The sequence below is a fragment of the Lacerta agilis genome, chromosome 10 (assembly GCF_009819535.1).
Source record: "Lacerta agilis isolate rLacAgi1 chromosome 10, rLacAgi1.pri, whole genome shotgun sequence".
NCBI classification, from domain to species: domain Eukaryota; kingdom Metazoa; phylum Chordata; class Lepidosauria; order Squamata; family Lacertidae; genus Lacerta; species Lacerta agilis.
Genome location: NC_046321.1, coordinates 2,657,114 through 2,684,273, shown reverse-complemented (window position 1 = coordinate 2,684,273; position 27,160 = coordinate 2,657,114). Strand labels below are relative to the sequence as shown.

Genomic DNA, 27,160 nt, shown 5'->3' with positions numbered 1-27,160 from the left:
GCCCTGACCCACCGAGAGTGCCTTCGTTCCGCCCAGTCACTTACAAAGCAAAGGTCATCTGTAGCCAGGAGTTCACCTCTTGCTTTCTCATTTGCTTGGCTCCCAGGAGGTTGGGCTATTGATTAATCCGCCGCAATCAATTATTGCACTGGTCTTGGAGATCGTTGCTCAATCGTTTCATGAGAGGAGAAAACGAATGTCTGGGGAGCCCTGAGGACAACTCTGCAATTCTATGATTCTAAGATAGAGAAGCAGCTGCTCAGCGCACATGCAGGCCCTACCAAATTGGCAATGTTAGTTTGGAGGGAAAGGGCTGGGGTAGTTTGTCCAGGGGCAGAGGAACAGGGGGGCAGTGGGGGGGGGGCGCCCCGGGTGTCACCACTCAGGGGAGCAACAAAATGCCGGGCGGCACTCACCGCGGGGCCTGCAGCGCGCCCGAGCCATCTCTTCTGGGAGTGATGCGGTGGCTTGGGGGTCCACAGGCTCTGCGCTGCCCCAAATGGTCCGCCCCCTGCCTCCCCCCAGCTGTAGGGCGGCTGAGTGGGAGGAGGCAGTCAGACTCCTCGGAGGCCCTGCGGAGCGTCCTGCCCTGGCTTGCCCCGCCCCATGGGCAGCTGGCCCCGCCCCTGGGCGCAGGGAATGCATGCCACCTCAGGCGTCCGATCGGCTTGCTCCACTGCTGGGTTTGTCTGCTATGTTGTAGGAACAAAACTGAGGCAGGGTGGACACAATTCCCCCCCCCATGGAAAAGGACTTTCCCCCACATAGCCTGGACAGCCCCATCCTTCGCAATGGGCCCCAGGCAACCCTGTGGCTGTGTCACTTTTGGGGGTCGAGAGCTGGGATCAACACCCCAGAGAGAAATCTTTTCCTATCTGTGAAACAAACAAGTGTGTGAGTGATGACCCTCTTACTGGAATTTTTATAAAGGTTGGGGGTTACATGGGACACTGCACCCACAGACCACCCCCCCCAAACCTACACCATTCAAATTTGTAAATATCCCCATAAAAATCCCAGTTCCATCTTCCCTTGTGCAGCAAAACCTCCAAATATCCATATAAAATCGTCCCTACGTCGGATCGGCACCATTCCAACTTCATTTTACTCAGGCAACAAAGGACCAGAGGGGGGAGCTTGGAGGCAGCCATAATCCCTGAAACCTGTGATCATGTACTCAGCAGCCTCTTGCACAAGAGATAATCCCTGGCATCCTGGCAGATGGGTGCCAGACAGGTAGTCATTCCATGAACAACAGCAGACCACCCAAGAATGGATTGTGCTCTCGGTCAGGACAAAGAAGTGTGATTACCTGACGGAGAAAACCAGGAAAACCAGAAATATTCCTATTGTATCACTTGATGGGTGTGAGGTGGAGGGCAAGGAAGAGATGGGGGCAAACCTGATGATCAGCTTTCTGCCGGAAACCCCCTTCCCGTAATGTTACATAGGTAAAGGTAAAGGGACCCCTGACCATTAGGTCCAGTCGTGGACGACTCTGAGGTTGCGGTGCTCATCTCGCTTTACTGGCCGAGGGAGCCGGCGTACAGCTTCCGGGTCATGTGGCCAGCATGACTAAGCCGCTTCTGGCGAACCAGAGCAGTGCATGGAAACACCGTTTACCTTCCCGCCAGAGTGGTACCTATTTATCTACTTGCGCTTTGACGTGATTTTGAACTGCTAGGTTGGTAGGAGCAGGGACCGAGCAACAGGAGCTCACCCCGTCATTGTGGGGATTCGAACCGCCAACCTTCTGATCGGCAAACCTTAGGCTCTGTGGTTTAACCCACAGCGCCACCCGCATCCCTTTTAATGTTACATAACCATGATGTATTTGTGATGTGTGCATGATGCTTCACTAAGGGTGTTGTGGGTAAAGGGGGAAACCTATAAAAGTGGGAGCCGTCCTTTGTTTGAGGCTTCTTCCTGCTTCTTCCTTGGGGTGGGTAGAAGCCCTTTTGAATAAAGACCAGGCCTACTGGCTGCTGTTTTGCTCCTATATCCTTGCCTGGTGTCTTTGTCTGGCAAATCCAAGTGAGCCCAAGGATTTCCCTATAACAACCCCAAGACAAGAAAGAGTCACACACCATTTGTATCATCGCAATCGCCTTGCAAAGTTTTTTGATGGCACTGTCTCTCTTTAATCAGCGAGCTGAGGACTGTACAAGCGGCACATAGTCTTGGGAGGAAGAGGTTGGCACCCAGGAAATAGGCTTAGGGGTGATCAATGCAGGGAGTCAGAGCCAAGGAAAGGTCATTTCACTTCTGGGATGTGAGTCTCAGGGGCGTAGCAAGGGGGGACGGGGGGCGGGCCACCCCGTGTTCCATAATGGAGGGGGTGACAAATTATCAATCAACTTTTTAAAAAAAAACGCCTGCTCCGAAGGTCTTATCTTACTATACTAGGGATTATATAGCTATATATGAAATTTCATGCATATCGGTTAATATCTTGACCCTCCTCCACCAAAATAGCTGTTCACTTGGCTGTTTTCCTATGTCATGAAGGCTGAAATTTCAGTTCAGGGAGCACTTACTGTTCCCATCCCTAACCCTGTGGAAAGCCATCTAATTAGACTTTGATTTGATTTTGAGGTGTTTTTAGGAGGTAATTTAATTATTGTTTGATTTTATACCAATGTTATGTATCTGATGTCACCCACCCTGAGCCTGACTTCGGCCGGGGAGGGTGGGATATAAATAAAAGTTTTTTAAAAAATTATTACTTGTTGTTATTCCTTTGTAAGAAAATATGAAATAACATAAAACCATTTTTGCGCGGGGGGGGGGGAATCAATGGGAGGGGATGACAAGAAATTTTCCGCACCGGGTACCACCTGACCTTCCCATGCCTCGGGGGGGGGGGGGGTGACCAAAAAAAAATGCCCCCGGGTACCAATTTACCTTGCTACGCCCCTGGTGAGTCTACCTCGGAAGCATGGAGTCTGGAGAGGCCAGTTTGGCACAAAACTGAGGTGGGATCCCTTGACTGGCGGAAGGAGAGCAGAGGATGGAAACTAGGGGGGGGGGGGGGTCCGTAATGTTTTCTAACTACAGTGGTACCTCGGGTTACAAGTGCTTCGGGTTACAAACGCTTCAGGTTACAGACTCTGCTAACCCGGAAATAGTACCTCGGGTTAAGAACTTTACCTCAAGATGAGAACAGAAATCGTGCGGCGGCAGTGGGAGGCCCCATTAGCTAAAGTGGTACCTCAGGTTAAGAACAGCTTCAGACCTCCGGAACGAACAGACCTCCAGAATGAACAGACCTCCGGAACGAATTAAGTTCTTAACCAGAGGTACCATACTGTATGTAATTCATACAGATTGCAGAATTCAGCCTTTCCAGGCACAGAATTTGGATTCAAGCACACAAAATCGAGATGCGGTGGAACCCCGGTTTTCGAGCGTCTCAAAAACCTGGACGTAATTGCTTCCATTTCCGAATGTGCCTCGGAAGTCGAACGGCTTCCGCTGCGTGTTTTCCCCCCCATTTTTTCAATGGATTTTGCCCCGGCCACCCATTGATCCTCGGTTTTCGAACATTTCGGAAGTCGAGTGGTCTTCTAGAACGGATTAGGTTTGAAAACCGAGGTTCCGCTGCAATAGCTGTGAGGTACAAATAGGAAGATATGTTCCTCCTGGCCCCCCCCCATCTCACTGCAAAGCCTTCCTGGACCTCCCTCAGCTCACACATCCTTGGAGACAACTGGGGAGACTAAGGGGTGAAGGAATCAGAGCAATGGAGCCAAAGGATCTGGGAACAGGGGAAATCAAAAGTGCAACAGTTTCCCAAGGGAACTGAGAGGGTAGGCTATGAGCCTCGCTGAACCCAGGCCCTTCACCTCTGAGGACCCTCCCTGGCCTCGGATGCTGCCCACCCCACTTCCCTCCCCAGACCCCAATCTCCAGCAACAACACAAAGCATCGAGAGATTCATGTGTTTCCAAAGGAACATTTCTTGTCCAGACCATCTCCGCCGGTGGGGCCAGCTTACTCTGCCACGTCCACAATGAGAGGAGCCACGTAGTCTGAGTGGCGGATCCCGAAGGTCAAGCCACGTTGCGGGGTGTGCTGCAGGAGGAAGGAGAGACGGAGGGGCGGGGTCAGGCACCGCCAGCGGAAGGGAAGGGGTTGGGGCACCGAAGAAAGGAGAGTGGCAGGAACGCTGGCGCAGTGGTTAGAGCGTCAGACTAGGGCCTTGGAAACCAGGCTTCAAATTGCCCCCACTTGACCATGAAGCTCACGGGGTGTGACCTGCACTGCAGGGGGTTGGGCTAGATGAGCGTTGGGGGCCCCTTCCAACTGTACAATGCTACGATTGTATGACCTAAGTCCAGTCGCAGCCTCTCAGACTCACCTACCTCGCAGGGTTGTTGTGAAGATTTAAAAAAGGGGACAACTTCGCATGCCACCTTGAGCTCTTTGGAGGGAATGTGGGATATCATAGAATCATGGAATTGTAGAGTTGGAAGGGACCCCCAAGGGTCATCTAGTCCCACCCCCTACCACGCAGGATATAAATTTCATGGAAGGTTCTTGGCAGGCCAGGATCTCACACCACACTCTGTTCTGTCTTGGCCAAGCCACACCCAGGATACTGCGTCCAATTCTGGGCACCACAATTTAAGAAGGATGTTGACAAGCTGGAACGTGTGCAGAGCAGGACGACCGAAGAGTATATTTAATTTCTGGTTAGGTTGTCAACATGCATGCTCATGCTTGCAGAGATTGTGGCTTCTGCTGGTTCCACAGATGAGCGAGAAGCTAATGAAGCTCACCTTTCCCAATCACGTTTGAATGTTGGGGCAAGAGCTACCCGCCTCTCCCACCATCCCATAAGACCCACATCTTTGCTGCAGGACAACTGCACCCTTCGCCCCGGAACCATAGCTGTCAACTTATCCCTTTTCTTGCGAGGAATCCTATTCGGAATAAGGGGATTTCCTTTAAAGAAAGGGGAAAGTGGACAGCTATGCCGGGAACAATACCAGGCCTTCTGCTTCCACCTGCCCTCACCTTCTCGGGGCTGTAGGCTCCTGGACCCGGCTTCAGAGTGTTGTCTCCTGGGGGGATGTTTCGGGCCAGCATGCTGAAGTGTGGCGGCCGTCTCTTGTAGACGCTGGGATCCACCAGGCGGTAGTTGCAGGGCCCTGGCGTCTGTCGTGCAAGGAGAGAGAAAGGGTCACTAGGTGCCAGGGAATGGTCTGGAGACAAGGACTGGGGAAATGCCTTCTATGGGAGACCAGCTTCTCTCCAATGGAGAGCTGGAAGGGGAAGGGTCGCCCCCCTCATTGTCCACAGCATGTTGAGAAGCAGAGAGAGAGGCAGCAGCTGAAGAGCTTATGGGGGAGTTACCTAGTTACGAGATAGTGACGACAGAACCAGAAGGGAGGGGGCAGCTAGCTGGGACGCCACTTGAGAGCGTGGGGGACCCCCCCCCTCACCAAGGACTCGGAGGTCCAAACGTATCAGAGAGCGAAGGAGTCAGAGGGAGGGAGGAACTTCCCCTTGGCGCCCCAAATGCTGCGGAAGCCGGAAGGAGGGTTGGACTAGCCAACTGCCCTTCTTGTGGAGAGCTGTGTATTTGTGCTCGCAACATGGTGCTGTAATCAGAGGACTATACATCTATCAACTGCTTGTTAATTCTTATCTGTAAAGTTACCAAAGGGAGGGGAATAATAGAATCATAGAATCCTAGAGTTGGAAGAGACCACAAGGGCCATCCAGTGCAACCCCCTGCCAAGCAGGAAACACCATCAAAGCATTCCTGACAGATGGCTGTCAAGCCTCTGCTTAAAGACCTCCAAAGAAGGAGACTCCACCACACTCCTTGGCAGCAAATTCCACTGCCGAACAGCTCTTACTGTCAGGAAGTTCTTCCTAATGTTTAGGTGGAATCTTCTTTCTTGTAGTTTGAATCCATTGCTCCATGTCCGCTTCTCCTCCTGGAAAGGAGAATGTTAGCCGCTTTGAGACTCCTTCGGGTAGTGAAAAGCGGGATATCAAATCCAAACTCTTCTTCAAACTCTTCTTCTCTGGAGCAGCAGAAAACAACCTTTCACCCTCCTCTATATGACACCCTTTGATATATTTGAACATGGCTATCATATCACCCCTTAACCTTCTCTTCTCCAGGCTAAACATACCCAGCTCCCTAAGCCGTTCCTCATAAGGCATCGTTTCCAGGCCTTGCACCATTTTGGTTGCCCTCCTCTGGGAAGACTCTCCACGCCTGACGCTAGCCAGGCATTCCCAAAAGCAGTCCCCTGGGCCTCTCCTGCCCCTTCTAGTGGTTAAGAGTGGTAGACTCACAATCTGGTGAACTGTGTTCGATTCCCCGCTCCTCTGCACGCAGCTGCTGGGTGACCTTGGGCTAGTCACCCTTCTCTGAAGTCTCTCAGCCCCACTCACCTCACAGAGTGTTTGTTGTCGGGGAGGAAGGAAAGGAGAATGTGAGCCGCTTTGAGACTCCTTCGGGGAGTGATAAAGCCGGATATGAAATCCAAACTCTTCTTCTTCTTCTGAATAAGCACATGTAGAAGTCATCCAGAAGAACCTCACTCCCCTTCTAATCATGGTTGGCATCCATCTGTCTTGAGAGACAATGCAGTGTGTCTCTGGGGGTGAAGGCAAACCGCCGCATTAGCAGCACTGAAGAGACCTCCCCGGGGCGCAAGCCTGGGCTGTGTATGTGGGGGTCCTGGGCTGCCCAGATGACAAGACCCCCTTCTCGACCTGGCTGATGTGGTCCAGAGGAAAGCAGAGCAATAGGTTTGACACCAGCTTGGCTGCAGGAGTTGCCAGAAGGAGGTGTACAAAGTGTTAGGGTTCTATTTGCTCTCACTGTGCAGTCACGAGACTGTGTTTATATATTCCACACAGATTGTTGGAATCACGGGGAACGGATGTTGCTATACTCTGTTTCCTGCTGCTGTTCTTTCGTCTTCGGACTTCTCTCACAGAGGGAAGACATGTTTTCTTTACTCTGCCTTTTAGTTAGCAATAGAACTAGCTTGTAGCACATATCTCTGCCTCATTCCGCTTTTATTTGACTCTGCAAGATATCGGATTATGGAGAACGCTAGAGAGTTCCAGAAAAACATCTACTTCTGCTTCATTGACTACGCAAAAGCATTTGACTTTGTCGACCACAGCAAACTATGGCAAGTTCTTAAAGAAATGGGAGTGCCGGATCACCTCATCCGTCTCCTGAGAAATCTCTATGTGGGACAAGAAGCTACAGTTAGAACTGGATATGGAACAACTGATTGGTTCAAAATTGGGAAAGGAGTACGACAAGGCTGTATATTGTCTCCCTGCTTATTTAACTTATATGCATTCATCATGCGAAAGGCTGGACTGGATGAATCCCAAGCCGGAATTAAGATTGCCAGAAGAAATATCAACAACCTCAGATATGCTGATGATACAACCTTGATGGCAGAAAGTGAGGAGGAATTGAAGAACCTTTTAATGAGGGTGAAAGAGGAGAGCGCAAAATATGGTCTGAAGCTCAACATCAAAAAAAACTAAGATCATGGCCACTGGTCCCATCACCTCCTGGCAAATAGAAGGGGAAGAAATGGAGGCAGTGAGAGATTTCACTTTCTTGGCTTCCATGATCACTGCAGATGGTGACAGCAGTCACGAAATTAGAAGATGCCTGCTTCTTGGGAGGAAAGCAACGACAAACATAGATAGCATCTTAAAAAGCAGAGACATCACCTTGCCGACAAAGGTCCGTATAGTTAAAGCTATGGTTTTCCCAGTAGTAATGTACGGAAGTGAGAGCTGGACCATAAAGAAGGCTGATCGCCGAAGAATTGATGCTTTTGAATTATGGTGCTGGAGGAGACTATTGAGAGTCCCATGGACTGCAAGAAGATCAAACCTATCCATTCTGAAGGAAATCAGCCCTGAGTGCTCACTGGAAGGACAGATCCTAAAGCTGAGGCTCCAGTTCCTTGGCCACCTCATGAGAAGAGAAGACTCCCTAGAAAAGACCCTGATGTTGGGAAAGATGGAGGGCACAAGGAGAAGGGGACGACAGAGGATGAGATGGCTGGACAGGGTTCTTGAAGTGACTAACATGAGTTTGGCCAAACTGCAGGAGGCAGTGAAGGATAGGCGTGCCTGGCGTGCTCTGGTCCATGGGGTCACGAAGAGTCGGACACGACTGAACGAATGAACAACAACAACAAGTTTGCCTAAATTCCATATAGGTGAGGAGACTCCGGCGATTGGCTTGTGCCTCTGTGAGTGTTTGCAGGATGCTTCTCCAGCAACCAAAGTCAGCCTGAAAGGCGAGCTTCACTTTTCAGTGTACAGAGGTTTGCCTAAACGGCGTTTAAAACTGGCATCTGAGGCAAGCTACATGACCTTGCTACATGAAAGCAAAACCCTTCGTTGCAACACAGCTCTCTCCCAAACCGACCGGTGGTTACAAAACAAGAGCTAAAGGCGAATGAAAGCAAAATTTGTCCCCTTTGCATTAAAAATAGGAGCTGTTAAGTAGCTTGGATCTAAGGTTTTGGAAACTAAAGCAAAAACAACTCAGGATCTTTCCTATTAAACATAGCAGAGATGCTGAGACTAGACTTTACAATCATCAGCGACCGGTGAAGACTTAAGTCAGGGGTCGGCAAGGCTTACTGGGCATGGCTGGATCACTCCCGCGGAGATCCTCTGTGGGCCGGGTCAGTGCAGCGTGGCGCCGGAATTCACTTCTGTGCATGCCCAGATGCCAAAAATCGCATCTGCGCAGAAGCGTTTTTTTCAGCATCTGGGCATGTTCCCATGCTGCACTGGACTATGTTGCTTTCGCGCATAGCGCAGTGCGCGGGGACTCGCCGAGCAGGCAGCACAATTCGGGGACGTCTCATGGGCCGGTTAAGTGACCCTCATGGGCCGCTTCTGGCCCATGGGCCTTAGGTTGCCGACCTCTGACTTAAGCAGATTTTAAGCAGAGGCTTGACAGCCATCTGTCAGGAATGCTTTGATGGGGTTTCCTGCTTGGCAGGGGGTTGGACTGGATGGCCCTTGGGGTCTCTTCCAACTCTAGGATTCTATGATTCTAAGTGTTTGAAAATAACCTCATATTTGAAAATATTGTTACTCTTTTGCTTAAGAACCAGATCAATGCATGTATTAAAATAACTACCCTGGATTTCTTGGTTGTGCATTCACCAGACAGTTTCAAGGTCGCTGGGAAGGGGGAAGAGGATTTCCTAAATCTCTCACCCCACGGTCTTCCAAACCTGTCCGTTCCGCTACTCACCTTGCTGAGGTCTTCGTAGAAGCTGCCGATTGACTTACGCCCATAAATGGAGAAATTGGGGGCTGAGGTCTTGCCAACCACATTGGGCCCAAGCATGGGAGGGAGCCAGTAGGCTGCAGGCCCTATAGGTGGGGGGCAGGAAGTGGAGAGAAGAGATTCAGTGGGGAATATGGGAAGGAATAGAAGTGACAACCCTGAACCTTCTGTGTGCAAAGCAAACCTTCTATTGCTAAGCTACAATGGCCTTTCCAAAACAGAGGCTTATGAAACTACCCCATACTGAGCCAAACCACCAGTCCAAGTCCAACAGAGATATTTTAAGGGTAGCGCGGCTGGTTTGACAGCACTGGGCGCCGCACTGCTGAGGGCACAACCATAATGAAAGGAGAGCGAAAGCTGGGGGGGGCACTGAATTTTCACACTGCACAGGGCTCCGCTGAAATCTGAGAGCCCATAGTCCTCCACTGGGTCCATGTCACTCAGGCCAAAGTGGTGTTATAAGAATTCAAAGGTCTCAAATATAAATTAAAGGTTCATAAATGTACAAGGCAAACACATATGTAATTAAGAATGCTGCAAACCCAGAAGTAGGTGTTTTGGTTTGTGAGCTTTGCCTTGGAAGCAAGAACATGTCGAGTGTGTTCCATTTGTAAATTGAGTCCCCCGCTGCTATGGGGAAGCACGCCTTGGTTTAAGAACGCTTTGGTTTAAGAACGGACTTCCAGAAACAGATTAAGTTCGTAAACCAAAGTACCACTGTATATTAACCACGTGTCTGAAAAAGTACAGGAGAGCAATCCTGAAGCCATTTGGACTCTCCCAAATTGACCTCAAATATTTCTCTGCGAGGAGGAAGGAAATGGGCAAAGCCTCTCCATTTTCTCTTGCTTACCTTTCTTAAGGGCGTATGTGTGTATGAATAGGGTGAGCCTGTGACCTGGACTCAGGAATTAAAGTATTAACCATCACAAAAGAATGGCCAGTCTGCCCAGGTAAAGCAATCAGTGACCATTATCAGGTATCCTGGCAGACAGGATTTCTGCTGTAGACTGCCTCCTCCTGTGATGTATGTATGATGTTTTTTGGGGGGTGGTCTTGGGTTACAGGGTGGGGAATTTCAAAAGTCTACAAAGGGGCTTGTGCACCATTGTTCAGGGTTCTCCTCCCTCCTGTGTGTAGTGAGTAGGGACCCTGTTACAACAGTTCCTTGAATAAAGATCAGGCTTACTAGCCGCTTTGCTTCTCAATATATTCTGGTTGGCCTTACCGATAGGGAGCCCGCTTAAGGACTCTACAGTCATACCTCGGGTTACGAACGCTGCAAGTTGCGTGTTTTTGGGTTGCGGGCCGCGCCGAACCAGGAAGTACCAGAACGGGTTACTTCCAGGTTTCAGCACCCATGCATGCACAGAAACACAAAATGACGTCACGCAGAAGCGCCAGATAGCATCACGCAAGTGCGCAGAGGCGGCGCTTCAGGCTGCAACCGCTGTGGGTTGCGAACATGACAAGAGCCAGTGTGGCGTAGTGGTTAAGAGCGGTGGACTCGTAATCTGGGGAACCGGGTTCGCGTCTCCGCTCCTCCACATGCAGCTGCTGGGTGACCTTGGGCTAGTCAAACTTCTCTGAAGTCTCTCAGCCCCACTCACCTCACAGAGTGTTTGTTGTGGGAGAGAAAGGGAAAGGAGAATGTGAGCCGCTTTGAGACTCCTTTGGGTAGTGATAAAGCAGAATATCAAATCCAAACTCTTCTTCTTCTTCTTCTTCCCGCACAGATCACGTTCGCAACCCGAGGTATGACTGTCAGGAATGCTTTGATGGTGTTTCCAGCTTGGCAGGGGGTTGGACTGGATGGCTCTTGTGGTCTCCTCCAACTCTATGATTCTATGGTTCTATGTATACGGGCTCTTGGATACCCCATAAGGGGAAAGGAGCAGGTCCCCCCCCCCTTATAACCAAGAAATGTCATTTTTACCTTTGTCTGCAAACACTCTTCCCACCTGGGGACCTCGCTCTCACCTGGTGTCTGGTCGTTCTGGAACTCCTTCGTCCGGTAGGCAAGGGAGTACATGGGGGCAGAGCGGTAGGTCCATCTCCCAGCTTTCTCCGGGGAATAGCAGCCTGTCGGAAGCAGAGAGCCACAATCTGATCAGGGTGCAGAAGGGCACAGAAGATGTCCTATCGCCCGGCGCTTTTCAAACATGAGCTTTTGAGCCTCTCGCAAGTTTTCTTCTTCCTCTGTGGTCATGGCCAACGCAGAAGAGAGGCCATTGTCGTGTCAGTGAGCATGAGACCATTGCATAAGCAGAGCGTACTGGATCAGGCCAGTGGCCCATCTAGTCCGGCCTCCTGTTTAGTGCCGGATTTACGTATAAGCTAAACAAGCTATAGCTTAAGGCCCCACTCTCTTGGGGGGGGGGGGGAATTAAAGGAAAAAAATAAAGTGGATTTACATTTCCAAAATATAAGTTAAAAAACAAATACCATATTTTTCACTCCATAAGGCGCACTGGACCATAGGGCGCACCTCGTTTTTAGAGGAGGAAACAAGAAAAAAAATATTTTTCTGGTTTTCCTCCTCTAAAAGCCCTGTTTTTTTGAGGATCAGCTAAAAGTTTTGCAGCTTTTTTTGCAAATGGGGAAAAGCAAAAGCCCCATTTTTATGGGGTTCAACTCACATTTCTGCAGCTTCTAAAGGAGTTTCTACAGTTTCCAGACAGATCATCTAATCAGCCAGTCACATGTCGCTGGGGAAACAAACAACCTCCCTCTGCAGCACATTCAACAATGGAGGGCGGGGCTGAATGGGAGCCGGGACTCTTATCTCTCTCCCGATCTCTTGCTGATCAGCTGCTGAGCGGGGTCCTTTCAACATCCCCTTTTCTCTTTGTAAAATAAAAAGCATGATCCTCTTTTGGCCCCTGGGCAATTCAGCTCCAGGGACCACCATTTGCTCCATAAGGCGCACAGATATTTCCCCTTACTTTTTAGGAGGAAAAAAGTGCATCTTATGGAGTGAAAAATAAGGTAAAATAAAACCTCCGTATAGCAACAGTGTTTTGTGTTGTGTAGGCTCCTATGATGTAAGTCATGCACCCACTGGTGGACTACTATGGTGATATTGGCATTGTTACAGGAATTTCCCCGAACCACCCAGTTCCACAAGCATGACACCCACACTTGAGTGAAAATATTTCTTTCTCTATAGTGTTTCTGTTATAGTGTTTCTGTTATAAATCCATATAAAATTAACCCTGTATCAGATCTAAACCGTTCCACTGTTGTGCTGCACTATCGAATGTGATGTGTTCACAGGGCAGCCATAATCCCCTAAGCGTGCCAGCACGTCCACAGCAAGCCCCGCCAGGGGGGTGTACCCGCCCAGAGCTGCCAGACAACGGGACATTTTCGCTCACAAAGGACCCACCACCTGGAAATGGGGGCTAAAGCAAAGGCAGGGCAGGAAACCTTGAACACTCTTTTGTTTTGCAGGAAATGTGTGTCTGGGAGGGGTTCTCAGGTTGCCTCCTCTGACCCTCCCATTTTGTGATGTAGCTCTGATGTAGTTGTGATGTAGTGATGATGTTGTTTTAGGGGTGTAGCTTGGGGATTAGTAACGAATAAAAGTTGGGGTCTTCTATTGTTCGGGGCTTCCATTTTGTTCCACCTGGTGGCGGGTGGGAGCCCTGTCGCGACAGTCTTCTTCAATAAAGACCAAGCCTACTGGCTGCTGTTTAGCTCTGGTATTCCTGGCTGGTGTCCTTTTTTTTTCTTGTCCAAGGGAGCCCTCAGATTTTCTCCATTAACAATATTCTATAAAAATGCATTGTAATAACTACAATTGCATTGCACAGGTTATAACACTTAATTTCATATTAATAAAGTTATTTATAATTATTAGTAGTTTGCATCATATATTTACACCTATTATTATTTCACGTTATAGCAAGTTTCTAGAGACTAGATTATGAGTCTTTGTAAATTGTGTTTCTAAAGGAACTTTTGTTATTGCCAAATGCCAATGTGTTTGCATTATTAAGTTTGTTATGAATAAAAAAAAATAAGTTAGAGCTTAATAATTATTTCACTACCGTATTAATATACTTCTTCTTCATTGTATTTCATTATTAATATACTTCTTCATTGTATTTCAGTTCAACAATTACTTTGATAAAATACATATTTTTGTTATGTGCAAATGGCTTTAGATACCTATGAGGTCCATAAATTACCATATAGCATATATTCCACACAAAAAACAGCGACCACTTGTTGTTGACAAAGGACAGCTGGACATAGAAAGGGCCCCATTACCTTCAGTAGCATAGGGCCTCATCCAACCTAAATCCAGCCCTGCTCCTCTTCTCACAGTGACCAAACCAGTGCCCATTGTGGAAAACCTGCAAGCAGGATTCAAGCACGAGAGTCCTCTCCCCTCCTGAGGTTTCCAGCAACTGGGATTCAGAGGCAGAACTTAGGCATCAAACTGTGGAGGCAGAGCGTTGCTAGTAGCCATCGATGACCCTCTCCCTCTCCACAAAGGCAAAAGAACATGTTCAGAGGAACACCAGCAGGGGGAGAAATATGAGCACCAGGTTTTCAAATGGTGTGATGGCTGGTAACCGCCCCCCATCTCCCACTAAAGCAGGCTTTGGCAGGGGGCGGGCGGCAGGACGGGCGAGCTGTTAGAGATTGCAAATTGCCTACGTGCAGAAATGCAGCTGTCTATCTCCAAGCAATTAGCAGTTGGCAGAAAGCCCAGATCTGCTCTCTCTCATAACCTTAGCAACGACCTGTGATTGGTCAATGAGTTCCTAAAGACTCAGCTCTGTGTGAGAGCTTTGTGGTTAGTGTGTGGTGCAGGTGTTGGCGTGGAGAAAGTGGTCAGTGGAGAGAGAGAGAGACAGAGAGGAAAAGATTTTATGTTTTGTTTCTTTTGTTTTGTAAAGTCTGTAAATAGTAACTTATGGATGCTAGTTGCTTCAATCAATAAATACTGTATATAGTTATCCAGTGAGTTGCTGAGTTCCTGCATTGTGCTGTCCAGTCAATTACACAACAGCCAGAAGCTTCCAGAAAAGTCTGCGTCTAACTCTGTGGTGTCCAGGAATACGTTATACTCCTGACACTAAATCTTAAGACGAGCAGCAGCTTCTCTGCTACAGCGGAGAAACTGGTGCTTGCCTCTCCACCACCCCCCACCTCCCACTAAAGCAGGCTTTGGCGGGGGGCGGGCGGCGGCGGGCACCAGAAGGTGGTCTGCCTAGGGCGCAAGAAACCCTAGCACCGGTCCTGCCCCCACCCCCACCCCGGAAATGACACCATGGGGTGCCTCAGGCCCAGATTTCAAGACAGACCTGGCCCGGGGGTCCTAAAAGGCGGCACATCCTTGGGGCGTCCATAGATGGAATAAGCAGGAATCCCAGCCCTGCCCCTCATGGTCATGTTGGTTGGGACGAGGTAGCCCGGGCCGGGGGAGCAGTTCTCTTGGTCCTGGGAGTGGCGAGTGCCAAAGCTGTAGGCGGGAGCCCGGGAGCGAGAAGGGTCGTGCAGCTGGTAGCCTGCAAGGAGAAACAGCAGCAGGGAGGGAAGGTTAGACGTTGAGCCAGAGAGAGATGGCGGGGGGGGTGATGGTCTACTCCAGTGGTTCCCAAACATTTTGGGGCCACTACCAGCTAGGTTCCATAAACACACCCCAGGGCCCCCTCCCGAAGCCTATGAAATACATTGTGCAGAATAGCGGTTTTCATCACCCACTAGGGAAACTAATAACCCAATGAAATTCAAAACGGTAACAATTAATTGCATTTTAATTAATTGCATCTGAAGAAGTGTGCATGCACACAGAAGCTCATACCAAGAACAAACTTAGTTGGTCTCTAAGGTGCTACTGGAAGGAATTTTTAAATTTTTAATTAATTGCACATTTGCTTAAAATCGAATTGAAAGCGTTTAGTTAATTCAAACAAATTAAGTCTGATACAAGGTATTGGATGAGAAATATTTTTAGCCATTTTCCCTAACGAAAACATATGGGGGAAGGCAACTTATAGCATGGAATATTGTTTTGGTACAGTTTCTTCCCAACCAAGAACCAAGTTTTTTTAAATCCTGTGAGCAATCACAGCACAGCTCAAAATCAGAGAGAGAAATTACCACTGCCCACCCCCTGCCCCCTTGCCTCTCCCCAGCAGCTGGAGGAAGAAGAGCGATGCTGTCTTGGAGAACTGATTTTCGTTTTCTGCAAGTGGATGACATTTCCTTCCTGAGCTGACGCTTCTTGTCCCTTTTCAGCCTTTTATTCTCATGCCCACTGCAACATTCAGTGGCAAGGAGTTCCACAAGTTGTTCCTGTGCTGGGTAGATTGCTCCTGTCTAGCCCGTTCTAGGGTCTGAAAGCTGGAGTTTCTCCCCACTTGTAGAAATTGCTCAGGTGTGCAGTCCCTGGATACGCAACCCCAAATTCACTCACCTACGTTTGATGGGAGAGCATATTTGGGCCCGGGGCTGCTGTAGAGGGCAGCGATTGGCCCTCTGGGCCGGTGAGGGCGCCAGGACCCCACCCACACATCCGTAGACATGTCCAGTTCTTGGTGCTATCCTTCCACTTGCTCTGAAAGGAGAAAGAAGACTATCTTCAGCAAATGGCTCACCCCAGATTGCCTTTGGCCAGAGGCAGCCAATGGGAGCCTTCCCGGTATTGCTGGACTCCATCTCCCAGCATGCCTTGTACTGGCTATGCTGGCTGGGGCTGATGGGATTTGGAGTCCCATCAACATCTGGAGAGCACTGGGTTGGCTGCCCCAAGCTCTAGGCAAGTGGTTCCCAAACCTTTTTTGGGCCACTGCCCCTTGGTTCCATAAACCAAGTGCCTTCTACCCTATAAAAAGCATTGTCCGTTTTGAAAATAGACTGGGAACCATTTATTATGTACGCGGGTGGCTCTGTAGTCTAAACCACAGAGCCTAGGGCTTGCCGATCGGAAGGTCGGCGGTTCGAATCCCCGCGACGGGGTGAGCTCCCGTTGCTCGGTCCCAGCTCCTGCCAACCTAGCAGTTCGAAGAACGAAGTACAAGTAGATAGATAGGTACCGCTCTGGCGGGAAGGTAAACAGCGTTTCCGTGCGCTGCTCTGGTTCGCCAGAAGCGGCTTAGTCATGCTGGGCACATGACCCGGAAGCTGTACACCGGCTCCCTCGGCCAGTAAAGCGAGATGAGCGCCGCAATCCCAGAGTCGCTTTCGAACTGCTAGGTTGGCAGGAGCAGGGACCGAACAACGGGAGCTCACCCTGTCACAGGGATTCAAACCGCTGACCTTCTGATCGGCAAGCCCTAGGTTCTGCGGTTTAACCCACAGTGCCATCTTAGGGTAGTGATAAAGCAGGATATAAAATCCAAACTACTACTACTACTACTACTACTACTCCTTCTCTTCTTTTTCTTCTTCCAGCTGTGTAAAGGGGAATGTACTCTGCTAAGTGAAGAAGAAGAAGAAGAAGAAGAAGAAGAAGAAGAAGAAGAAGAAGAAGAGTTTGTATTTGATATCCCGCTTTATCACTACCCGAAGGAGTCTCAAAGCGGCTAACATTCTCCTTTCCCTTCCTCCCCCACAACAAACACTCTGTGAGGTGAGTGGGGCTGAGAGACTTCAGAGAAGTGTGACTAGCCCAAGGACACCCAGCAGCTGCATGTGGAGGAGTGGAGACGCGAACCCGGTTCCCCAGATAACGAGTCTACCACTCTCAACCACTACACCAAACTAGCTGCTAGCGTGAGTTAGGAAGGGTAATACTGATCAATATATCCTCTCCTGTTACTCACAACATTCCCACAAAGTCATGCATCCACAGCAGTGATTGGAGGAGGAATGAGTGCTGGGAGGAGCGCAGAGCGAAAAAACGCCCAGGTGCATCCACAGCTGTACATCAGATGCCTTCCTCTGCCCCAGCTGCAACAAAACATGTCTCTCCCGCATTGGTCTCTACAAACTTCTAACAGTTTGACTTCACCCCCAAAGGCACGCTCTTCTGTTGCCTCCCGAGGCATATGGATGCCAACAAACAACGCTGCAAAATCCAACTAGTTAGTTTAATTAATGCAACAAATCCGATGAGTTGGCTCCAGCTGTTCAAAGTCTGATAGTCATTGACACTTCCAGCTCCCCCTGCCGCTCCTTCGCCTCTTAGTTGTGGGGTCAGGTCAGGCCATGCTCCAGAAGCAGTCCTGGGGCAGATGACTGTGTCCAGTTCTGGGCACCCCAGTTCAAGAAGGATACTGACAAGCTGGAACGTATCCAGAGGAGGGCAACCAAAATGGTCAAAGGCCTGGAAACAATGCCTTATGAGGAACGACTTAGGGAGCTGGGTATGTTTAGCCTGGAGAAGAGAAGGTGAAGGGGTGATATGATAGCCATGTTCAAATATATAAAAGGAGGTCATATAGAGGAGGGTGAAAGGTTGTTTTCTACTGCTCCAGAGAAGCGGACACGGAGCAATGGATTCAAACTACAAGAAAGAAGATTCCACCTAAATATTAGGAAGAACTTCCTGACAGTGAGAGCTGTTCGGCAGTGGAATTTGCTGCCAAGGAGTGTGGTGGAGTCTCCTTCTTTGGAGGTCTTTAAGCGGAAGCTTGACAGCCATCTGTCAGGAATGCTTTGATGGTGTTTCCTGCTTGGCAGGGGGTTGGACTGGATGGCCCTTGTGGTCTCTTCCAACTCTAGGATTCTAGGATTCTATGACAATTTCTCACTACAGATAATAACACACACAAACGCCATCTGTCCTGGGTGCTTCGGCTGAGATCTCTGCATTGCAGGGGGTTGGACTAGATGACCGCACGGGGTCCCTTCCAACTCTACGATAATAATAAATCCAGGCATCTGATGAAGTGGACCGAGGCTCGTGCCATAATCAGTGTGATATTCCTTAATGCACTTTGTATTTGTTCATTTCGCTGTGCCTGCCAGGTTAGTCTCTCGCATGGTTTCCAAACAAAACCAGCAAACACACGGCATTGTGTGGGTCTCTCTCTCTCTCTCTCTCTCTCTCTCTCCCTTCTCTCTCTAGCCCAGTTGCCATGCCACCAAGGACAGCAAAACAGAGATTGGCCATGTGCTGGCGGCAGGCGGGGGGGTGGGGGGGGCATGGTCCTTCTCTGCACAAAAGCACCCACGTACACAGCTAAATAAATCCTGGCAGATGACCACCCAACCTCTGCCCATTAAAACTTCCTAGAATCACAGGACTGTAGAGTTGGAAGGGGCCACAAGGGCCATCCAGTCTAACCCCCCAGAAATGCAGGGATCTTTTTAAAAAAGAAAAGAAAAGAAAAGAAAAGGCAGTCTCTAGCCCTCCTAGGAGGAGAATTACTATGCAAAATGCACAAGCCCCCTTCTAAGGGAGAGGTGACCCAGTCTGGCTGCTCCTGCCTCTCAGAGGGGTTTATTTTTTTAACCAAAGTCAGATCTGTCCTGAACGGGTGAGTTGTTTGGACACCCGGCAACGAAGAATCCCCAGGATCCTATCTGGTAATAATAATAATAATAATAATAATAATAATAATAATAATAATAATTGCAATTATTACAATAATCATGTCACATTTTTAAATCCTTCGATTTTTCTGTTGCTTCAAATTATTTTGTGCTATCTTATTTTAATTCATCAGAGAGACAGAGACAGAGAGAGAGAGAGAGAGACCCAGCCAGCCTAGCTCTCAGAGCTGGAGTCCAAAAAAAGAGCTGTAAAAAATAAATTAAAAAATAGAGGGCACTAGGTTCCTATTTGAGATGGTGGGGCTGCCTGAGGCCATGAGAAACTCCTAATCTTCTTCATGCAGTGGTGTCCAACATTTTTTCAAAGAGGACCAAATTTGATGAAGTGAAGGGCCTTGGGGGCCGACCAAGGGGCAAACCAAAATTGTTGACCTTTATTAGGATTGAAGTGTCTACCAGCTCCACCTGGTACGCAGGCTGAGACCCTACCTGCCCGCGGACTGTCTCACCAAAGTGGTGCATGCTCTGGTTATCTCCCGCTTGGACTACTGCAATGCGCTCTATGTGGGGCTGCCTTTGAAGGTGACCCGGAAACTGCAATTAATCCAAAATGCGGCAGCTAGACTGGTGACTGGGAGTGGCCGCCGAGACCACATAACACCGGTCCTGAGAGATCTGCATTGGCTCCCAGTACGTTTCCGAGCACAATTCAAAGTGTTGGTGTTGACCTTTAAAGCCCTAAACGGCCTCGGTCCTGTATACCTGAAGGAGCGTCTCCACCCCCATCATTCAGCCCGGACACTGAGATCCAGCGCCGAGGGCCTTCTGTCTGTTCCCTCACTGCGAGAAGCAAAACTACAGGGAACCAGGCAGAGGGCCTTCTCGGTAGTGGCGCCCGCCCTGTGGAACGCCCTCCCATCACAGGTCAGGGAAATAAACAACTACCTGACATTCAGAAAAAACCTGAAGGCAGCCCTTTTTAGGGAAGTTTTTAATGTTTGATATTGTTGTATTTGGTTTCTGTTGGAAGCCGCCCAGAGTGGCTGGGGAAATCCAGCCAGATGGGCGGGGTACAAATAATAAATATTATTATTATTATTATTAAGTGGTTGAGGTTTTTTTTTTAGGATTTTTTACTCCAGGAAATAAACTACCAAAGGGGCTGGATTAAACCGGTGTGCAAGAGAGATGGAAACGTTTCCGTGAGAGACAGAGCATAGTAGTTATAAGCAGTGCTTATTTTCTTTAAAAAAGAAAGAAAGAAAGAAAGAAAGAAAGAAAAAGTTTAGGGGTACTCTCATTTTCCTACTCATATTGAAATACTGCCCCTCCATGAGGCCAAACTTAGATTCACAAAATGTTTAGGGGTATGCGTAGCCCTGCCTCCCCCCAGGAAAAAAAGCACTGGTTATAAGGAACCCAAAGTGTCCACCCCTCTGCAAAGAAGGAATCACGGCTAGAGAGGGGGGGCGGGAACAACACAGACCCCTATGCAGAGCAGATATATCTTATTGCAATTTAGTTCTAAGGAGGTGTTTCGGAATGATCCCTCACCTGGTCTCTTGAGGCTATTGGAGGATTACCTGGCCAGGTCTTGAGGTGTAAGCAGGGAAGCGTTGGCGCCAGGGCAAGCTGACCTAGACTCGCATAGCCGTTTGGATGAGACTTTCCGTGGACGGTCAAGGCGAGGGAGTCCCTGCAAGAAGAAGTGTGCATGCACACGAAAGCTCAGACCAAGAACAAACTTAGTTGGTCTCTAAGGTGCTGCTGGAAGGAATTTTTTTTTTTTTTTGTCCTGCAAGGGAGAATCATTCCAAGGAATCGTAGAATTGTAACGTCGGAAGGGAACATACACGCTCATTGCAATGCGGGAATGACAGCTTAAAAACCCCTGGCATCGAACCTCTGCTGAAAAACCTCCGATGAATCGCTAGAATCAGGGAATCGTAGGGTGGGAAGAGACCCCCAAGAGCCATCTAGTCCACCCCCCGCCATGCAGGAACCGCTGGCAACACAGTTGCCTCGATTCCACCCACAGTTTCTCCCCCAATATTCTGCCAAGTCATCCCAGCCAGACACGGGGCAGAGGGACGAGGGCACCCCCCATCGCCTTTCCAGCCAAGAGAGGATAGATCCCACCAGCCAGGGGAAGGAGATCCATCGGGGGTGGGGTGCAGAGACCTTGGAAGGAGAGGGGAAAGCGGTCCCCGATGGGGTGTGGGATCCCCACCACTTAAAGGTCTCTCAGCCACTGAAGAGGCGGAGAAGGGATGGATCCTGCGGGAGATGGGGCTGGGATCCCGGAGCACCGACCTGGGGCTGGGAGCGGACGGCAGGGAGAGCTGCTGGACCGCCGCTAGGCTCGAGGCGGTCCCCGGAGAGAGAGAAAGGGAGGCCGCCGGACTGAGCCGGCCCGGAGCTGCCCCAACCTCCGTCCCTCCGGCCCGCAGTGTGTACGCTGTTTCCCGGCAACGGCGCCTCCTCCTTTCCCCGTCCCGGGGCGGCTCCTAGTAGGTCTAGCAGGGTTTCTTATTTTAACATTTTTACAGGGTTTCTCTTTTTTTTTTTGCAATGCGATTTTTATTGCATTTCCAAATTTTTAAAACAGGTTTCCCCATCGAATGGTTTTATGAACAATTGCTGCAAGCCGCTCTGGTTTGTTCGGTTTTATGAATAACTCAGTACTTTTTTTTCTAAAATAAATAAATAAATCTTTAGGGGTACTCTCATTTTGACTCAAGAAAACCACTATTTTATGGTTCAACTCGGGAAAAATAAATACAGTAGATGGAGAAAAGTACAAAAATTCATAAAATGTTTAGGGGAATGCCTCCTCCCAGAAAAAAAAAAAACACTGCGAATAAAACTATATAAATGTAAAGAAACGAAAACCGCTGGCTGGGGTTACCCAGAGAGGAAAGGGCATTCTACACATGATCAGAGACACCTTTTCCGTTTTCTTTGCAAATGAACTCGCATCCCAGTTGACGGCAAGAGCCGTCGGACAGCGGAACGGTATCCCCGGGAGGTGGTGGACTCTCCTTCCTTGGAGGTTTTCAAGCAGAGGTTGGATGGACACCTGTCCTGGATTCGAGAGCTGAGATTCCTGCCTTGCAGGGGGTTGGACTAGATGACTCTTGGGGTCCCTTCCAATTCTACAACCGTAAAATCAATTCCATGATCACTGCAGATGGTGACAGCAGTCACGAAATTAGAAGACGCCTGCTTCTTGGGAGGAAAGCAATGACAAACCTAGACAGCATCTTAAAAAGCAAAGACATCACCTTGCCGACAAAGGTCCGTATAGTTAAAGCTATGGTTTTCCCAGTAGTAATGTACGGAAGTGAGAGCTGGACCATCAAGAAGGCTGATCGCCGAAGAATTGATGCTTTTGAATTCTGGTGCTGGAGGAGACTCTTGAGAGTCCCATGGACTGCAAGAAGATCAAACCTATCCATTCTTAAAGAAATCGGCCCTGAGTGCTCACTAGAAGGACAGATCCTGAAGCTGAGGCTCCAGTACTTTGGCCACCTCATGAGAAGAGAAGACTCCCTAGAAAAGACCCTGATGTTGGGAAAGATGGAGGGCACAAGGAGAAGGGGATGGCAGTGGATGAGATGGTTGGACAGTGTTCTCAAAGCGACTAACATGAGTTTGGCCAAACTGCGGGAGGCAGTGAAAGATAGGGGTGCCTGGCGTGCTCTGGTCCATGGGGTCACGAAGAGTCGGACACGACTGAACGACTGAACAACAGCAAAAATCAATAGGGTCACACAACTCGCTTCTGCTACACCAGGCACAGGCAAACGCGGCCCTCCAGATGTTTTGGGACTACAATTCCCATCATCCCTGACCACTGGTCCTGTTAGCTAGGGATGATGGGAGTTGTAGTCCCAAAACAGCTGGAGGGCCGAGCTTGCCTATGTCTGTGCTACAGGCATTTCTGGGGGGGGGGAGGGACCCGACCCTCTACGTGTCTGCTCAGAAGCGAGTCCGGTTGTGTCATTAAAACTACTGCATTCCTTTAAAAAAATTATTTATGCTTTTCAGGTTTATAAATTTCATTAATTTTACAATCCTTTTAACATTTCAGAACTTGACTTCCTTCCCTCTCTTTCTGCCCTTACTTAAATTTATTTTTAATCTTTTCTGCATATCCAAATTAACTTAATTTGCTCATTTATTTATCTACTTTAAATATATACTCTCATAAAACTGCAGGTTATTACATTAATCCTGCCAATGTATTGTGATGCATACTCCTGCCTGCTGATTCTGTACGTTAATGGGATTGCTTTTAGGACATTGCACAGTTCCTTGCAATGGCTTTTATATGGCCGGTGGTTTCGGAATCATATCATCGCCTCGATTGATTTTTGCATGGGTAGGACGCGGGCGGTGCTGCGGTCTAAACCACTGAGCCTCTTGGGCTTGCCGATCAGATGGTCGGCAGTTCGAATCCCCGTGACGGGGTGAGCTCCCGTTGCTCGGTCCCTGCTCCTGCCTACCTAGCAGTTCAAAAGCACATCAAAGTGCAAATAGATCAATTGGTAAAGGGACCCATGACAATTAAGTCCAGTCGCGAACGACTCTGGTGTTGTGGCGCTCATCTCGCTTTACAGGCTGAGGGAGCTGGCATTTGTCTGCTTCCGTGGACAGTTTTTCTGGGTCATGTGGCCAGCGTGACTAAGCCTCTTCTGGCAAAACCAGAGCAGCGCATGGAAAAGCCGTTTTGCCTTCCCGCCGGAGCGGTACCTATTTATCTACTTGCACTTTGACGTGCTTTCAAATGGCTAGGTTGGCAGGACCTGGGACCGAGCAACGGGAGCTCACCCCGTGGGGGGGGGGATTCGAACCGCTGACCGTCCAATCGGCAAGCCCAAGTGGCGCAGTGGTTTAACCCACAGTGCCATCCGCGTCCCCCAGTAGCACCTTAGAGACCAAACAAGTTTGTTCTTGGTATAAGCTTTTGTGTGCATGCAGGGCCGTCTCATCCATATGGGCTAGTGGCGCCAGCCCCCCCCCCCGGGGCGCCCCTGCGAGCCCGCCGGCATACTGGGTGCCCCCCTCCCCAACCTGCCCCCGCCCCCACGGGCGGGCTGTCGGCCGGGCGCTCGCGCACCGGCGGCGCAGCCGCTGCCACCCATGCCGGTCCCAGGCTTGGGCTGCGAGCCGGCCACCCTCGCCTCCCGTCCTGGGAGCACTGGAAGGGCACGCAGAGGCCTGCGCCGCTCCAGCGCCACACCCCTCATCCCCCGCTCACCCACCCCCCCTCCCGAGGGGCGGCAAGCGCGGGAGGGAGGCGGCGGAGAGGCGGCCGATCACCGCGCCACGGCGGCCGATCTCCCTAAGACGGCCCTGTATGCATGCACACTTCTTCAGATACACACGAAAGCTTATACCAAGAACAAACTTAGTTGGTCTCTAAGGTGCTGCTGGACTATATATAATACTTACCGGTATGTATGTGCTTGCCTTGTAATTTATGAAATTTATATATTTGAGATCTTAAACTCTTATAACAATGGGCTGGCCCCAGCTGCCCCCTGGCCAGGTGTCCCTATTTCATTACCCCCCCCCCTCTCACACACACACACACACACTCCAGGACTTTCCTAGCCTTAAGATTTCCTGCCTGGTGGAAGGAATGTGGAATTGTCAGGCCATTACACAATATATTTAAAGCCCTACAGTGCTACATTTTAAAATTAATAATCCTGGGAATTGTAGTTTGCACAGGGTGCTGAGCATTGAGCAGGTCTAACTGCCAAGCCCTCAAACCAGAAGCTTTCTTATTAGGAATTACAGGTAGGGGAAAGTGGGGCACGTTGAGCCATGGGGCACATTGATCCTTTCCATTTTAAAACCGTACTTTAGCTTTTATACAAAGTTTGTGGCAACACAAAAACAACAGCAGTGATACTACATACTGTCATTGTGTTTGGGTTTGTGTTTTCAAAGAAGTTTAAAAAAAATCCAGATTTGTTAAATTAGGTAAGCTTTAGTAAAAAATTGTATATGCATTGTGAACCATGTAGCTCTAAAAGTTGTAAAGGTAGCTGAAATATATTTTCATTTATGTGATCATAGTTAACATAGCTGCAGTATGTACTAAAATATTTGTCATGGCTGCCAGCCTGTTTTGCGTAAAATAGATGTATGTCTGAAATGGTGATGTGGGGCACATTGATCCAATTGGGAATGGGGTACATTGAGCCTGGAAAGGCTGTGTCAAAAATTATGAAAGAAAAGTTGAATGCGAACCAGCTGCTTGAAAGTGACTCGTCTGATTTTGAAACCTTTTCTAAAGATGGAGTAGAGGAAAAAGAAAATATAGAATTCAACAAGACTGTTGTGAAAGAGGGAAACTTTGTTATCGTAAAGATTTTAGGAAAAACCACAATTTCCCATTATGTTGCTGAAGTTACCGGAACTGATGAATATGGGGACTTCATTGTAAAATTTCTAAAACGTGTTCTGTCCAAAGTGAATGACCAGCCCAAGTTCACTCCCTCTTCTGAACCAGAAGCTTTGATTCCTTTTGAGGATATTGTAAAATTGTTGCCTAAACCACTCTGCTTCGGAGGAACTGCTCCTGCTTCTAGGATGGTAACATTTCCATGTTTACTTAATGAGTACAAGTTGAAGTGATGCTGACTCTTAAGAACTTTGAGATATTTTTTAAACTCTTTTGGAAGCTTATACTGTGTAGTAAAAATGCCTTCTTTGCTCTTAAATTGGAATGGCTCAATGTGCCCCAAATGAAGGATCAATGTGCCCCACTACTGGGGCACATTGATCCATTATTTTGAAAAACTTAAATGTGATTTTTTGTCATTTTATTCCATCAAATGTGAAACATTAACCCTTTGGTTTTGTTTGGAATAGTACCTAATCAATATTAAATGCAAAAGTTTTCTGTTATGTGCATTATTTTGAGGTGTGTAGAGCTTAAAGTAAAAAATGGCTCAACGTGCCCCAATTTCCCCTACCGACATACCAAAGGAGCAGAAAATACTTTTTATGTATGGAACAACGGCCGCCCAGAGTTGGAAAGAAGTCCCTACCATAGCTGTCAAGTTTCGGATTTGAAAATAAGGGATCAACAGCCTCACCTATCCCGGGGACAGTCACATGGCAGTGGTGGGCGGAGCCAGAAGCAAAAGTGGGCGGCACTGGTGTGAACGCGCACGGTAGGCTTACTGTATTTTGGAAACGCTGCCCGTGGGCTACGACGCCTGTAAGCGCGGGAAATGGCTCCCGCTTGCTTTGAGGCTGCAAGGAGGTGAGGTCTTCCCAGTCCCTGGCCAGCAGGGGGAGGGAGAGGAGCTGCTTCCTTTGAAAAAACGGGAAATTAAAGGGATATAAAAAATAAGGGATAGCAGCGGGAAACTGCTTGAAATAAGGGAGATTCCCGGGAAAAACGGGATACTTGACAGCACTGGTCCCTACCAGAGAGGAATGGCAAACCAAGCTGAGGGACTATGCCGAGATGGCAAAGCTGACCGGGAAACTCAGAAACCAAGAGGATAAAAACTTTATAAAAGAATGGGGGAAATTCGTAAGTTACTTAGGTGTCCACTGTAAGCAGATGGAAACAAGAGCAGGATTCTGACTCACTTGTTGTGTAAGTTTACTAAGGACAATATGGCTTGGTGTCAAAATTGGATTACGGATGAATATGCAGTTGTAGTTGTTAAAAATGAGACCACAAGGAGGGGATGGGGGGGGGGGAGTCCCGCAATTCAGAGACTCTCTTTATACATAGATATGTTTTATTATTTTGTGTTTATTCGTACTTGTACAGTATTTCTAAAACCAATAAAATAATTTCATTAAAAAAAATTTAACTGCCAAGCTCTCTCTTCCCAGGGGGCTCTGAGAGTTGTACTGCTGCAAGGGGAGCATGCAGGACCCTCTGCTGTGTGGGCATGTGGAAGGAGCCCTGGTTGATGATGATGATGATGATGATGATAATAATGGTATATTATTATTATTATTATTATTATTATTATTATTATTATTATTATTATTATTATTATTAAAATGTGTATACCTCCCATCATCCGGAGATCTTTCCACTGTTTAATTTTCACCATTGTTATCATTGCTCTGTTTTATATACACTATAAAATGATGCACTATTTTATTTTATTTTATCATTCTCCAGAAAGGGCGGGGAGAGCATCGCTTCGCTTGCAGTATTTTATTTTATTTTTATTTTTATTTTATTAATCTCCAAAGAGTGGGGAGAGCATCGCTTCGCTTGCCAGATTTATTTTATTTTATTTTATTTTATTTTATTTTATTTTATTTTATTTTATTTTATTTTATCATTCTCCAGAAAGAGCGGGGAGAGCATCACTTCGCTTGCAGTATTTTATT

At 48.4% G+C, this 27,160-nt stretch overlaps 1 protein-coding gene across 1 annotated transcript; it reads right to left on the bottom strand.

Moving 5' to 3' along the window:
- Positions 1–3,929: 3,929 nt before the first annotated feature.
- Positions 3,930–21,262, bottom strand: LOC117054542 (outer dense fiber protein 3-like). The gene is made up of 8 exons (XM_033163492.1): positions 21,089–21,262; positions 20,330–20,471; positions 15,753–15,893; positions 14,638–14,841; positions 11,300–11,401; positions 9,281–9,402; positions 5,020–5,160; positions 3,930–4,074 (listed from the first exon to the last, which is right to left on the bottom strand). Exons 3-8 carry the CDS (start codon positions 15,859–15,861, stop codon positions 3,994–3,996), a joined length of 759 nt encoding a protein of 252 aa, XP_033019383.1. The 5' UTR covers positions 15,862–15,893; positions 20,330–20,471; positions 21,089–21,262; the 3' UTR covers positions 3,930–3,993.
- Between the last annotated feature and the right edge of the window lie 5,898 nt (positions 21,263–27,160).